At 30.9% G+C, this 17,654-nt stretch overlaps 1 protein-coding gene across 3 annotated transcripts in view; it reads left to right on the plus strand.

The window, feature by feature from the left end:
* The first annotated feature begins 2,275 nt into the window (after positions 1-2,275).
* LOC143190941 (uncharacterized) overlaps positions 2,276-17,654 on the plus strand; it is a 29,526-nt gene continuing 14,147 nt past the window's right edge. For all 3 annotated transcript variants that reach the window (XR_013004386.1, XR_013004382.1, XM_076395595.1), the window contains exon 1: positions 2,276-2,602. Coding sequence is in view for 1 of the 3 variants with exons in the window: in XM_076395595.1 (XP_076251710.1) it covers positions 2,578-2,602 (25 nt within the window). In the remaining 2 variants the exon portion in view is untranslated. The remainder of the gene's footprint in view (positions 2,603-17,654) is intronic.

Here is a 17,654-nt window from a genome sequence, read left to right on the forward strand (position 1 = left end):
AGAATACGCCTATAGGTTCTTCGCATGAACGGATCCAAACTCTAGATGGAGGGTTTTTGATCCCTATATCAAATTTAATTTAAAATGCATCACGAGAGCTATATGTTGTTTATGTATCTTTATGCGTATGATTTGAAATTATGTTCAAACCCCTTTCTAGGACATTGCTTTGAGATGATTGAGGATATGAAAACAATAAAAATCGAATACAGTAATGGCTTCAGATTGGATTCAACATTGCAGTTTCATCGCTTGTTGGCCAAAAAACATAGTTTTCTGATGCGTGTTGTGATTGGCGATAAAAAGTGATTCTATTACGAGAATGTAGTAGGTTTATGTGTAGTTAGTTATTATTTACATCGACGCTGAAGCAGAATAATTAATTACCATAAAGCCTCGTGCATATAGTGGGATTATGAGGATAGAATGGTAAATCTGAATTAACCTGTTACTGCATATGCCTACCGAATGACTTGTAGAGTGGTAAGAAGAGCGGAAATGGATCGATGATTGGATAGTTGCCCAACCAATATCGTTTTTTTGACACGTTGTCGCCATGTTGTCAGAAAGCTGTAAAAATGGTAAAAATATTTTGATTAATGTGTATTGTAGTGATTTTCATCAATGAATGCCGTTTTATATTCTAAAATAAATAAATAAAAATATTGATTATTAAAGGTTTTTTACACATATATTTTAAAGTCTCCTTTTCACCAACGAGGGTTTTATCTGGACTAGACCTACAGTTTTAACGTAGGTTCCGAACCACGCTCCACGGCATTAAGCCTACCGACTGGCGAGTGAACTTAATAGCCAAGATGATTTTTATCCCAGAAGACATCCGGTCTGACCTAGCTTGGTTACTAGTGTGACTGGAATCATATCCTTGTCGGATTTCGCACTCTTGCCTAAGAACAATCACAAATATAAATTTACGACCATGCCCCAACAGGATTCAAACCCGCGACTATCGCAACAGCAGGTGGACCGTCTTGTTGTCTTTGCCACTGCTCTAACCAAGCTGGCTATTAAAGGTTTTGTTTTGAATCCTTGGTTATTGTGTTCGTTAGTTTTATTTTTCACATTTTGGTAACAAAGATAAAAATACTAATGTTTTATTAAATTTAATTTTTGGATGGACTATTTCTCCCTTTATTATAATTCAAATAAGACGTAGCTTAATATTACATATAAGTTTAATTTTAGGTGTTCATAGGATTAGCTTGTTGAATAATGAGCCCTGATTCTTCATAAAATAACGAAATTTTTAAATTGTCAATTAATTGTTGTAATTGATTTAAAAAACAGTTTAGGGAATGGATATCAACAATTCACAAATTGTCGACATCATATTAGCTGTATGAATGAACCAATAATTTTAAATAGAAATATATACATTTGATATGCATTATTAAAAAAGAATAACTAAAAATAGCCAGTATCATAGAGCATTATAGAACTGACATAAAAATTTTTCATTAAGATCACGCATCACGCCATATGACATCGCTTGATTTATATATATTTTCGTATAAAAATACATAAATATATAAAGTGAAAGGAAACTATATTGACGAACAATTTTTCTCTCTCTGGACATATGCGATTTAAATATTTTGAAAGAGTTGGTATAGTTCCAAAGATACATTTTTGAATTCCAATTGCATCTTCATTATTTTTAGAGTATTTATTTTGTGTTTATAAAATGGTATTTGCGTTTCACTTTTCAACATCTAAAATCACAATATACAAAATTGATTTTTTGGTATTTCGTAAATGAAAAACCAAATCAATATAAATCGTTCTTTCAAAGTTTCTATTTACTTATCCTAAATAAAAGTAATCTAATTAGCTTAGTTTTTAGAGCAGAGACATATCCGAGATATATAAAAAATATATCAGATATGTAAGTCTCTTTTTAATATAAAATTAAAATGTATTTTAAGTTTAATAATATTATCAGTATTTTGAAATATAGGACAGTGTTTATTATTTATGCAACATTTATATTCAATATAAAACATCATCTCTACAAATATATCCTAATAGGATTGTTGTTAAAATTTATTTTCAGCTGGTACGACACCAATTTCTAAGTATTAACTGTCTTAAAAATAAATATGAACTCTTTCAAGCCGCTGCGTAGCTAACGTTACTGTGACTCACCAACTGACTTGTAGAAAGTAACAATTTTCGGTAATGGACCGGTATATTCAAATAGCAACAAAAAAGTAAAAATAATTAAGTAAATTTTAAAATTATTGTTTAACAAGGAATGTACTGAAAGTAATAATAAACGAAAATATTTTAATCAAGATATCAGTAGAAATTTTACAGTAAGGTCAGGATAACCACTCATGACTTGTTCCCACGCAAGTTGCCGGTATTAAAATATTCTATTTTGTGCTGAGAGACTCCTTGAACACTGCAAAAAAATTCTTTAGTTACGATTCAACCTGCGGCTCGTGTTGTATCTGATCGCTGCTGTTTAGTGCTTTCAATTTTCTACTTGGATCTAATTTTAGTGTTTTTTTTTGGGTGGTGTATAGAAAACCGTGGCAAGTGTCCATCAACAACATGTCATTTTGGGCTAATTTTACAGGTATATTTTAATATTAAATTTTTTGCGTTGTTAGTTTAATTGATAATATTAATACGCCTTAAATGCATTAATAAATTGTATAATTTCTACCAATTTTCTCCTATTGTTACATACAAGAATGCTATAATATTAATAAACCTTCCTTGTTACTTTTAATGTTACATTTTATTGCTTTAAATTAGAGTGGCGTCACGATGGATGAAGATGACTCGTTAACTAGTTATTGTGAGGTTTATAATTCATTTCAAATTATATAATACGTTTTCTCATTTTGTTATGGGGTTTAATTAATATTAAATCAAGAATGTGGTTTAACTTCTGAAAATGTACTGTTTAATATTTGTTCCAAACAAGGACTTTATAATGTCAATTTGTGGTTTTTCTGAACTCTAATAATTATAATGTTTATTGTCTTTATATTACTGATTCAAGTAATATATGATATTTTGCTTTAAATTAACGAGGAGATATTTTAGTAACTTGGTGTTAACATACATCACAGATTAGACAGATAATAATATATTACTTTTACATATTTACTACAATAATCAGTTCAATTCTAATAACACAAATATTAATATTTTAATATCAGTTGCATTTATTTTCACTTTCATATTTCAAGCTGCATAGTAAGCAAATGAACGCTCAGTTATAATGATAAAACAGTTTTACTTCAATTAAAATTTAAATGCGGCATAACAAATAGCGTAAAAAAGACTGTACATAATCTTATAACCTTACAAAATATAACAATACAATTTTTTCTACTAAATCAATCAGGATATGTTAAACTAACTTAAACTGTATAGTATTTGCAATAGTCAGTTGCGATATAATGTACGAGTCACAAAAACTTAATTTAAGTGCAAGTAATATAATGGGTTGGGGTAAAAGACATTTCTTTGTCTATCATCCACATTAATCAATGTGTCGTATTGATCGATGACCTTTTGCTACTTTTCTGGTTAAATTATAATTGCACCGTTGCAGAATTTCTAAGATTTTAGGACGAGAAACTGAAGCAAGCGATTTTTAGAGCCTCTTCTGATGCAGTATTTAGACCATTCAAGTGACTGGAAGAAGTAGTAATTAAGGCTAAATCCAGGCAATAAAATGGATACATCCACACTTCCCAGCCAATCTCTCTTGATCATGAAGGAAGACAAGTTCTTTCCTGTTGATCAATTCCGGCCATCTCTTTTTTTTTAATCGTCTGCTTCTATAGCATTAGATGTTAACAGTAGATAGTCATACAATAGCTTGTCCAGGTTTGATGATGATCAAATAATTTCTAATCCCATCAAACACTTATATAAACACTTGGCCTCACAGCAAGTTTTGCAACCATTTATAAAGCTTCAACCAAGATTTTTTGAAAAATTTTTAATCACCAGTTATTCGTTTTCGTTTCTTTTCCTTTCAAAAGCGATTCACAAAAGGATTTTTTTTTGATTTGAGAAGAAAAATGTTCGTTGACAATTCATAGGGAACCCAAGATACAAGCTTTTATTGATTCTTTAAATTTGCTTTACAGTCGATGCTTAATGTATTAGCGATGTCGCGAGATGAAATATATTAACTTATGTTGATACTAGCATACTCTTCTTCATTCTATAATTTCATCGATTTTTCAAGGATTGGTCGGCCAAAGTGAGGTTCATCTTTAACATCGTAATTTCCATAACCAAAGCGAACAATCCAATCTGTGATACTGGTGTTTACTTATACATACATCATCATAATCCCCACGCAATTTTCCAGAAACCTCCATGAAGAATCCCAATCTTCAAAGAGCATAATTTTTGACTGAGTAAACGAGTTATCTCTAGTATGTTTATCTCTAAAGTGTTTTTAAAGCCTTCTATTAGGAATTATTATACAAAACGAAATTCTCCCAAATCTTATATATTTCTTATCTATAAATCATTCGGGTAAATGCATATAAAACTACTTCGCGTTGTTTATACTGTATTTGTTGAAGTAAATTTCAATGTTCTTGAAAATGTACATTTTTTCATTTAAAAATCATATATTCATATTCATTCAGGGCATTATCATGAATTCAATTGCAAGTAACGGAGATCATACGTTAAATATAGCAATGCACGTTATAGATGTCCTCGAATATATTACCAATTGCAGTTTGTAAAAATGTTAAAATCGTTTTAAAACCGAAGCATTAAAATTTAAAGAATTTTTCTTTCTCATTTTATCATATATAGTTAAAAAGTGTCAATACTGTCTGTACATGTAACCGCATTAACCTATAAAATTTGATTTGGATTTTACTAGTGGACCATGTTGCCAGATGTCTGCAAAATTCTTTAAAACATTAGTGATAATAATTAGAGGTTATAAACCGGACAATGTTGTAAACCAATATTCTAAGTTGATGCGGCAACATAGCGATCTGCAGACGTCATAAATTTTGATGACCTGCATTGGCTGTTTTATTGGATGGCAATGATTTGATTTGATGATTTATATTTGGCGCATATATTGGGAACTCAGCTAGATGTTAGGTTAATTTATTTGAAAGTCAACACCAATGAAACAAGAATTTGTAAAATTAGCTACGTATTGAAGGCGCTACGGTTTATTTGGACAATCACATTACATTACATGATATTTTCTTAATAATCCTCGTTAAGCGTCCCCGGAATACATCAACTTAGATGGTATGCAAAAATATTTGTAGTTTATCAGAAAATGACTGAAAACTCGGCATCATCGGTAATCTAATCTGTGTTTTGTTACTCCATGGTGAAATGCAACCACATTTCTTTTAATATAGTATGTTTTATCGCATCACTCATAAAGCGATATAGCATATAACGCGTTTTAGCAAATAAATGAATTATTTGTAAGCTCCAACAGTTTTATTATGGTGGAATCATTTAATTGTTATGATATCAATATTATTTAATTTATAGTAATGACTACCATTTAAACTTTTAGAACGTTATTCTTTTTCTAATATATTATGTTTTATATATATAATAGATATACTGAGATATGGCTTATGAATGTTTATAGACATTATCAATCGAATTTTGCCAGCAGTCCAAATGGATGTTTCTCGTATTATTGTTTTTGTAATCCATGTTGCTTAACGATTTTAATTTCTATGATGAATTATTATTATTTATTTATATAATTCTACTCAATAGTCTACTAATAGGGATGCCTAACATGCCTACGAAAATTTGATTTTACCACGTTGACAGTTCTTGTTAATTATATGTATATTTCAAGAATATAATTTATATATATAATTTTTATTTTTATTTTTCTCGTTTTCAAAAATTAACCGAAAATAGCCTCTTTAAATTAAGTTTAAATTTCAATTAGTTTAGGTTTCGGTTAGTTAGGTTTATTTGTACCAAAAATATCATCTATAATATAATTCAAGTAAGACCAAGAGCTTTTTATAAACATATTTTATTTTAAAGTAATGTTTATTATAGGAAAACAAAATAAAAAAGATTGCATTACAAAATAATATAAAGAAGTTATTATTAAACCTAATCTAATAGTCATAGCCTTTAATTTGGACGTATCAACATTTCATGACGATCAGGCTTTTAATTAAAAATTGCAATAGCTTTAGTGAAACAATGATATTTTTAAAAATTTTGAATGAATTGTGCATACTATGTGTGCTTTAGCACCTTAAAATATTCCAGGAAAAAAGGTTTGGCTCAAATGGAGAAATAATTCTGCTATTGCGTTAATTCATAAAATTAATCATCCAAAATACGTGGACATAAAATTCAATAAAATGCACTATTTATACTAGTCCTGTTAGTAATGTTCTTTTAAACATTAAAGATTAACATATCCTTTGGTGTATGTTACAGCATAAATTATGTACGTTATGTATTTCGTTTAATACTATTAATTTAAATATACGCGTTTTACGAATTCTTTGCAAACTAAATAAAGATTAACTGAGTTTTTATTAAAAATTGGCAATGGCGTAATTTACTAAACAATGATAACAGCTGGGGAGTAGAAAAATTTATTAGGAACTTAATTTACGACGGTGATCGTCTCCATGGATTTAGCTTCCAAATGAGATATAATTAAAGTAGCATCAAATTAGCGTTGGGAACTATCGACTGAAAACAGTCGAAACAGTCGATAGTCGCAAAAGAGTCGGAACAGTCGATAGTCAAAAAAATAGCGACTGAAAATAGTAATTACTATTACGAATGCAAGGTTCGCCTGCTTTTTCCATTCGTGATGTCAGACGAAGATGCGGGAATTCTTGTCTGTATAAATTGTGGGATAAGAAAGGACCAATGGTAGTATAAGCGAGACAGAGATGTATATATATTCGTTCACGTGCTATCTTTAAAAAAGAAAAGGAAAAAAATTACTAATTTCCATTAACATGTAATAAATAATATAATTTTAAAGGAAGTAGGATTACTTTTCTACAAAATGTTCTGTGGATTTGTAAAAAGGAATGGATTAATAACACCACAAATGTTTTATCGCATTTTAATATATTAATTGCTGTTTTTAAATAACATAGTATAATAAATTAAATAGTACAATACAACTTAAACAAAACCTAAAAACTAAAGATGTTCAATAACCATAACTACTAAATAAAATGTAAACGTATACCTAATCATTGAAAAATCTAATCCATGACGAACCTAAAAATGATCGTACAATAACTACCAGGCTCTTTTTAAATAAAAGTTTTATATATTTTTGAACGGAAATATTTTTAAATTACTGTTCAGGAATACTACCATGTTCAACTTTTCTGCCGTGAGGCGATTTCTTCGATCGTTAAATATTTGCCCAGATTTTCAAAAAAACTCGTTCTGAGGGGACAGATGTTGCGGGTATAGAGGAATATTTTACGTGTAACTGATATCATTCAGGTAGTGTCAGTTTATGGGCTTGCCAAAAATCCAGTGGGTTTTCTAAATGCCGAATAAATGGCATTTTCAACTACTGCTTAATCTGTAAAGTTGCTGCAGTACTTGGAGTAGTAACTTTTTCCATTCTAGCCATTTTTTCTAATCAAAATATCTGCAGATGCCAATACATTCTTGGTCAGTAGTATTGTCTTGAATTTCGTGTTGTGGAACTATATTTGTATTTTTTTTTAAGTTAGAATGGAAGATATCTCTTTTGTGATAACTTTTTTATATCGCCTCAGCATTATTTGCAATACCAAATCTGGCTTCTTTAAATCTAGGATCTACAAATGTGGAATTCCCGCATATCGTGTTCATTTCTAAAATTGCCAGTCTTTTATTGATGACATCTAATAGACAATTTTGCCATTTTTTTCCGCATTCACTTGTTAAAATCCTGTATTTGATGGAATGTTGCAGTCCTCTTATTAACCGTATAATTAAAGACATCGTTGGGATATCTTTCTCAAGATAACTCGGTGGTCATTATTTCAATGGGCTTTAAAAGTTGAACACATTCTGTTAGGATAGTCCATTCGTCAACAAATAAAAATTGTAGTGCTCTTCTTAATAGTCATCAAAATAAATTGTTGAATAGTAGAGTTTTCCTATCAGAAAATGTATTTATTACAAATATTTAATATACTTTATTCACTTCTTTACCGTTAATATTTTTAAAAGAAATTTAACAAATGCTACTGCCAAAAATTCTTCAAATCTTTTAGAATCGATGCAATTTCTGAAACTTTTGGAACCTAATTTTAGTTTTCAAGATTTTAGGAAAAATGTTTTGACAAAGAAAAGGCTTGGACAAACATCGTGAAAGTTTATCAAAAAAATATTACCTATTATACCAGCCCAAAGTATTACCTATTATGCCAGTCAAAAGTATCTTACTATTTATCATTTACAATTCGATTTTTTTGTCCTCGAAAAAACTATTATTCACAAGCAAACTACAAAAAAAATAAAACCACATATATTACATATAAATCTTTATAAGCATAAATTCGGCGCATTACTTTCAAGGTCGCGGTCACGACGACACAGCCACATTGTTAAAAATCACTCGAATAAACTAGTAGAACCGAAAATAGTAACTAAAAGTAAACGACTGAAACGGTCGATAGTAAATAGTAATAAAATCAGTCGGACCAAAAATAGCGACTGAAAACAGTCACTAGTAAAAACAGTCGAATCAAAAATAGCGACTGAAACAGTCGATAGTAAAAAGTAGTCCATTACTAAACAGCCGATAGTCTATTTTAGTCGATTGTTCCCAACACTACATCAAATTATTTGCAGAACTGAAATTAAATTTTATTATGGGATGTAATACGGATAGAAAAATGGCATTTTATTATTCTTAGCGGAAGACATTTTTCCGATGAAATGTCGTTCCGTATTTTTAGATATTTTAATTAAATAGACATTTCTGATTAATCATCTATTATATCCCAGTAATTTATTTTTTCTATATATATATTTTAAAGTCTCCTTTTACCAACTATGGGTTTATCTGGACTGGACCTACAGTTTAACGTGGGCTCCGAACCACGGTCCTCAGCATTAAAGCCTACCGACTGACGAATGACCAACTTTAGAAATCATCCCAGAAGAGATCCGGTCTTATCCAGCCTGGTTACTGGCGTGACTGGGATCATTTTCCTTGTTGGATTTTACACTCTAGCCTAGAACATTCACAAATTTGAAACAATCACAAACATAAATTTAGTACAATGCCCCAGCAGAATTCGAACCCGCGGCTATCGCAACAGTAGGAGGACTATCCCATCGCCTTTACCACTGCGCTTCTAAGCCGGCATATCCCGGTAATTGTATATAATTGTAATTTTGCCAGAGGAAGTATACTAGTTGGTTTAAAATAAGCATAAAAAATTATGATTTGAAATATATTTTGCAATATTTATAATAACATAATTGTTCCAGTTTATATAATATAGGTAAATAGTCTTCGTTGTCGAATTGTTAATTAGAATTTAAAATTTTATTTTGCCTTAATTTTCATTCAGGATGGTCGATCCGAATTTGATACCTATCCGGATTTCAAAGAAATAAAAGCCGGAGCGCGTTTAGGGTACAGAATTGGTGTTCCTGAGTTGCAACATAGTACAATAGTTACTTTTGGTGACAATACTGCCATATTGGCTTTAAGTAAACAGTACAAGGAAGAATCAATGAAATTGTGGGTAAACAAAATTAACAATTGCACCAAGAAATGGAGAATCAGTTTGAATGAGACTAGAAGAAAAATATGAGACAATTGACATGACATACTATCAGAGTAAATATTATCCACGTGTCATTTACTAACATAGCAAAGTATTTAAGAATCACAGTGGACACGAAGCTACACAGGAAAACTCATGTAAAAAGTACTATGAGTAGTGCTGCTCTGCAAATCATAAATCAAAGCAGTCAGGGGTTGTATGGAAAAGCAATCTGGACATATTTAAGGGGTTTCAAACAAAGTATTAGCAAGTGTAATTAATATTCCATGTTACTTTTATTGTTATTTTATTGTCACTTTATTGTTATTTTATTGTCACTATTTATTAGTGATCTCCGTAGAGGAAATGTGTACTACTAACCAGAGTGTTGTAGAATGACTACAGACCATGTCAATGTTGAGGGAATCCGAAACAGGACTAAACCTTTTAAGCTAATGTACGGTGTGACAAGCAAATCACTAGTGTAACACTGATCTTAATGTACACGTTAATATTAGTGTAAACAAGTTGATGAAGCCTAAAATATATTAATGTGATAATCTTCATAACGATGAAACTAAGCATAAATCACTCGAATGTGATTTTGTTTCATTATTAACAGATCTGTCATATGGTGTCGGCAACTTATTCTTATTATAAGCCTGTCAATCTTCTAATCAGCCATATGATCAACGAGGCGGATGATAACAAAATGATGACAGAACTTAATGATGCCATAATTTTAGTTTACCTTTTAGTTTGTGCTTTTTGAATACATTATTAGATATTTAAATATTCTAATCATTATTATTAAAGTATTTTTATGTGTCAGAACCTGTTTTTCAATAAAATAGAAAATATTCTCAGAACTACCAGCTAAAAATTGTTAAGATTATAATATTATTGAGTTTATTAATAGCAATTAACAAATGTTGAACAACGCTGAACAGCTATTATAAGTGTGAAAAATAAAACAGAATTCCAAGAATTTTCTTAAATTATCTTAGAAATAAATACCTAAGTTCAAGTTCTTAAAAAACAATATAACAAAATCCTAAGCAGCTCTCGTTAAATCCATAATGTATTCTGTCATATCATATCATTCGGTCAATCGACGGAAACGATCAAATTTAAAAGGCACGCACAAAGTTTTCACATATTTTTTATCTAAAATAATCAGATATTTGTGTATAATGTTATTATTAAGCTGATGTGATGGAAAATCGGCAGTCGTTCAGTGTAAAAGCCATTCAGTTTGCTTTTTAAGCACTAACTGTAACTGTGTAATATTGTAGACAACTGGTTCTACAGACAGACTGGTTCTATGTTGTAATGGTTAAAGCGTTTAGATCCCACACGGAGATCGCGGGTCCGATTCCCGACGGAGACAATAACTTTTTGTTGTTGTTTAGTTAAAACATTTGTCAAATCACCTAGCCTAGGTAGCGGCCCAGGGCCTGAAGCGCTCCCTATATTCGATCCTTGTGTCCTTATACCCATTTTTCCTCATACGAGCTGTACCTTTGTAATATTTTTTAAATAATTTTAAAGTCTCCTTTTACCAACTATAGGTTTATCTAGACTGGGCCTAAAGTTTAACGTGAGCTCCGAACATTAAGCATTAAGCCTACCGACTGGCGAGTGAGCAACTTTAGAAATCATCCCAGAGGATATCCGGTCTTACCCAGCCTGGTTACTGGCGTGACTGGGATTATTTTCCTTGTCGGATTTTATACTCTTGCGTAGAACATTCATAAATTTTAAACAATCACAAACATAAATTTACGACTATGCCCCAGCAGGATTCGAACCAGCGGCTATCGCAACAGTAGGAGGACCGTCCTATCGCCTTTACCACTGCGCCACCAAGCCGGCACAATAACTTTTTGTTGTTGTTTAGTTAAAACATTTGTCAAATCACCTAGCCTAGGTAGCGGCCCCGGGTAAAAAATTGTTTTAACAAAAAAATCGAAAGGAACTCGCTAAAAATTAAAAAATAATCAAACTTTTATTTTTAGCACAAAAAATATTTTAGAATAAAATATGTAGATAATAATCGTTATAATAACTAAATAAATATAAACAAAAACGTTAACCTATCTACTACATGTACTTTATATTCTACTATATACACACTTATATATATTATTAGCTTAATACTAGTGTTGGGAACAATTGACTGAAATCGACTATCGACTGTTTCAGTTCTCAGTTATTTTTGGTTCGACTGTTTTTACTGGTGACTGTTTTCAGTCGCTATTTTCGGTCGCACTGATTTTATTACTATTTACTATCGACTGTTTCGATCGACTATCGTTTACTTTTAGTTACTATTTTCGGCTCTACTAGTTTATTTGACAGATTTTCAACAATGTGACTGTGTCGTCCTAGCCGCAACCTTGAAAGGAATGCGCCGAATTTATGCTTATATAGATTTATATGTAATATATGTGGTTTTATGTTTTTTGGTAGTTTGCTTGTGAATAACTATATATTGTAAATTAATATAGCAGCATTTTGGAACTCTAGTTTTCGAGGGCAAAAAAATAGAATTGTAAATGACTGGCATAATAGGTAATACTTTGGGCTGGTATAATAGGTAATACCTTTTTGATAAACTTTCACAATTTTTGTCCAAGCTTTCTGTTTGTCAAAACTTTTTTCTTAAAATCTTGAAAACTAAAATTAGGTTCCAAAGGTTTCAGAAATTGCATCGATTCCAAAAGATTAATAGAATTTCTTGCAGTAGCAATTGTTAAATTTCTTTTAAAAATATTAACGGTAAAGAGGTGAATAAATTATATTAAATATTTGTAATAAATATATTTTCTGATCGGAAAACTCTAGCACTACAGGTTTTATTTGTTGACGAATGGACGTTCTTAAAAGGATGTGTTCAACTTTTAAAGCTCATTGATATAATGACCACCGAGTTATCTGGTGAAAGATTTCCCACGATGTCTTTAATTATATTGTTAATAAGAGGACTGCAAGATTCCATTAAATCCAGGATTTTAACAAGTTAATGGGGAAAAATACAAAATTGTCTATTAGATATCATCAATAAAAGACTGGCAATTTTAGAAATGAACATGATATGTGAGAAATCCACATTTTTAAATCCTAGATTTAAAAAAGCAGGATTTGGTATTGCAAATAATGCTGAGACGATACCAAAAGTTATCACAAAAGAGGTACCTTCCATTCTAACTTCAAAAAATATAAATATAGTTCCAAAACTCGAAATTCAAGACACAACTACTGACCAAGAATGTATTGACATCTGGAGATATTTTGATTAAAAAATGGCTAGAATGGAAGAAGTAATAACACCAAGTACTGCAGAAACTTTACAGATTAAGCAGTATTTAGAGATGCCATTTATTGGGCGTTTAGAAAACCCATTGGATTTCTGGCAAGCCCATAAAATGACACTACCTGAATTATATCTGTTATAAGTAAAATATTCCTCTATACCCGCAACATCTGTCCCCTTGGAACTAGTTTCTTCAAAATCTGGGTAAATAATTAACAATTGAAGAAATCGCCTCACGGGAGAAAAGTTGAACATGATAGTATTCCTGAACAGTAATTTAAAAATATTTCCATTCAAAAATAAATCAAACTTTTATTTAAAAGGGTCTGGTAGTTATTGTACGATTATTTTTAGGTTCGTCATGAATTAGATTTTTCAATGATTAGGTATACGTTTACATTTTATTTAGTATTTATAGTTGTTGAACATCTTTAGTTTTTAGGTTTTCTTTAAGTTTTATTGTATTGTCTATATTTATTATACTATGTTATTTAAAAATAGCAATTAATATATTAAAACACAAAAAAACATTAAACATGTTATTATAGCATTCGTTTTTATAAATCCACAGAACATTCAATATAAAAGTAATACTATTACAGGTACTATTTTCAGTCGCTATTTTTTTGAGTATCGACTGTTTCGATTGTTTTGAGACTATCGACTGTTTCGACTGTTTTTTAAAAATATGTTATACTAAATGCATTATACACACAATATATATCCTACACGGCCGGCCTCATAATATATTACGTCATGAATAAAGTGTGTGTTAAACTAAATGTCAGCAGATGTATAAACATATATTGACTTTTATTTATGTATTAACCGTGAATTACGCATATACCTTATTACACACCCATACTTGTTCTTTTATATGTTTTTTTTAATTTACATAAAACGAGATTAGACTAGAGCCATTAAATGTTGTATGTTTTTTTTTCCTTTTTACTCTTAGATATTTGATAACCTTATAAAATAAACTTATCAGTCATTTAAACAAATAATATATATTTAAAGTCTTTTTTTTACCAATCAAAGTTTATCTGGACTAAACCTACTGCTTAATGTGGGCTCCGGGCTAGGGATTGGTGATAATATTAAACAAAATATATTCCTTCGTGCAAATCGTGTGCAAGTCAAGTCATGTTGAATCCATCTGAACAAATGGTAATTGTAGCCATTTTGTTTCCTTTTAGATCTTTCCCATCGTATTAAACGCTGTCTAAAAGTTCTTTGAGATTAGAGCTTTGTTTCACAGTCCAATTTTCATACAATTAATTATCTTCGAACTGTTTTAGTCCTCCAGGCCGTTCTTTGCCATGGACATCACATCAAATCACTGCTTTTAAATCGTTCAAACCTATATCAAGAATTAGGATCTCACGAAAAGTAGTGAATATTGAAAATGCAATTTTGAGGATTTCATAATTATAACAGGTCAATTGAAAAGTCCCCGGCCTGACACATAGATGGAGCTACTAGAATTAAATCCACAAGTTTTATAGTTAGGCCTAACTATAAATTTGACAGCTGTCGGATCATTAGTTTGTGAATAATAGCCTTTTGAATGAAGCAACTTTTGTTATTGTGAAAGAAATGGATAAAAGGTATTTCGCGTGTTGATAAAACATTGCTTTTTGAAGGGAAAAAATTGAAGCAAAAACTTTGCTTGATGCTGAGTTGCCTGACACTGCCGCAGGAAAATCAACCATCAAGGATTAGTATGCTAAGTTTAGACGTGATGAAATGAGCACCGAAGACGGTGAACGTAGTAGACGTCCAAAAGAGGTTGTTACCGATGAAAAGAGTTAAATAGTCCTCAAAATGACTTTGAATGACCGTAAATTGAAATTTAATGAAATAGCAGACACTAAAGATATCAACTAAACGTGTACATCATATCATTCACGAATATTTGGATATGAGAAAGCTCTGTGCAAGTGGGTACCGCGCGAACTCACATTTGGCCAAAGACAACGACGAGTTGATGATTCGGAGCAGTGTTTGAAGATGATCAAGCGTAATAAACCCGAGTTTTTGCGTCGATATGTGACAATGGATGAAACATGGCTCCATCATTTCCCTCGGAAGTCCAATCGATAGTCATCCGAGTGGACTACACACGATAAACACGCTCCAAAGCGTGGGAAAACGCAATAGTCGGCTACGAGGTTATGGCGTCTGTACTTTGGGATGCGCATGGAATAGTTTTCATTGGCTACCTTTAAAAAGGAAGAACCATCAACAGCGACTGTTACAAAGCGTTATTGGACCATTTGAAGGACGAAATCACCGAAAACGGCCGCATTTGAAAATCCATCCATCCACCGTATTTTCCAGATCTGTCACCCAGCAACTATTTTCTTAATACTAAAGTTGGAGGGTCACTATAATCAGTGTATCACCCTTGATGGGAATTATGTTGAATAAAAAAAACGAATTTTGCCAAAAAAATGTATTTTACTATGGTAGGACGGGGACTTTTCAATTGCTCTGTTATATACTGAATAGTTATACAATACAGGATGGTAAACGGTTTTTTATATAGAGAATTGTCAAAACCATTCACAATTATTTGATTGTTAACCCTTGTATATATTAACACTTCATATATTCACTAATATATCACTTACAAAAATGTATGCTGGAACCTTATATTTACATTCATTTTGTACCAGTTTTTGTCATTATATTTATCATGTCATTATTCTCATATTAATAAAAATGCATTTTATAGCAAATGCCGATATTAAAATTAATATTAACCGCCTTACTTCACTAATCTCCTAATAAGAAATATATGATTTTCTTAGGCGTAAGATTCAACTCGCTAGTTAATAAAATAATAAATAAATATGGTTTTTCTATGCTTTTTCCAATAGTTAAGTTAAACTGTCATTTGATTTTTGTATATGTGTGTATCTTGGTCTAAACATCTTAGTAGCTCATCAATTAATATATGGTCATATCTCAAAATATTTTTTCTGCAATACTGCATTGCAATGGGTTAATATTCTGAAAGCGATATTTCGATAGATCCATATTTTTCTGAAGGTTTATTAGTCCATTGATAAAATATCTCTTTAATACACTTAGTTTATCTTCCTAATTACTTCTGCTTCCCCTACAAGGCTTTCATTTTTTTTTAAAGCAAATAAGAGTCTTTTTGGACTACATCTAGTTAAGGCGATAAGTATAATTCTACATTATATGAAATTATGGAGGTCATCATCGACTCTCACCAATTTCTATCCACCCAACTGATTGTTATTTCAATTCCGATATATAATGTTTTTGAATTTTATCTATAATTGCATAACGTTACAAAAATGCCTGTTTATTGCGCATAAACAATGTTGTGAATCATCAACATGTTGGTTAACCATAAATAAACACGGCAGCCATTTACTGTAATTTTTTTACCTATAATATATTTATATACAAATGATAATTCTAGGTTTTCTTAAAGTCTTTAGTATGTGAGCTAGGTCTTGTCGCTTCAATTTATTTCTTTAACAGCATCATTGTCGTTGATTGATCCCCTTTTTTGGGCGTAGTAATTATAAAACTTTTAATAACAACATTTTTAGTATATTGAAATAGGCAGAGTTGGGTAGTATTTAAATTACTTCTAATTAATAAAATACGTAATTGAAATATAAGTACGTATTTGGTATTTGTAATTCAATTACTTCTTATACCAGACGCTGAGATATTTTGTAGTTAGTGTTGCAAATAGTTATAGCTTCAAAATATATTTGAACACTTAGCGATCTTATTAGTGGGTTTGTACTGCACAAAATAACGGTAGATAGCTTTTGCAAGCAAAATGGCGACCGCTAAATGTGTTAATATGTAAAGTTGGCAACGCTGTACCTACATACGTCAAATTGTCAAACATTTTATCATTTGTCATTTTCATATTTAAATGATTATTTTCACGAAACTCAATCAGTACGAATGTTACGATGGATATTACCAATGTTACGATGCTGTGGCATATCCGCTAATTTTAAGTGGAGGAAGGTATTTCACAGTGACCAGTAGCGTATATGTCCTCTGTTGAATGTACATGTTGATGGTAAAGTCACTATCAAATGTAATTTTTTGAAAATTTTATAAGTTTTTAAACTGTCCCTGAAATAAATGGGGTCATGAGATGAGAAGCAAAATCTTGCAATTTGTGCTTTACATGCAAATTACAAAAAGAAACATGAAATAATGCCTGGGAGTAACAGTGGTAGGCAGTACTAGCAAAGAAAATGATTTTATTGTTTTTGCGTACAGAGTGATCAACCGCACAAAAAAAGGAGTGTTAGTCAGTTTCCTAAACGATAAAAACAAAAAGCTTACGATCCTTGAACGCTAACTAAATATAAGAACTGTATCCATAGACAAGTTTGTGATCAATCAGGGGTTGTCTTCTTTATCAGGCTTTAATCATACATTCAGCAGGCCCTAACATGATACACTTTATCTGATAGCACATTTAGTGTTCGTGGAAGAAAATTCTTCTTTTTCTTTACTTGATGTGAACTATTATGAATGTGGTATCTGTTAAA

The sequence above is a fragment of the Rhynchophorus ferrugineus genome, unplaced genomic scaffold (genome assembly GCF_030347505.1).
Source record: "Rhynchophorus ferrugineus isolate W39M unplaced genomic scaffold, kcgeb_rfMv2 rfM1, whole genome shotgun sequence".
Classification (NCBI taxonomy): domain Eukaryota; kingdom Metazoa; phylum Arthropoda; class Insecta; order Coleoptera; family Curculionidae; genus Rhynchophorus; species Rhynchophorus ferrugineus.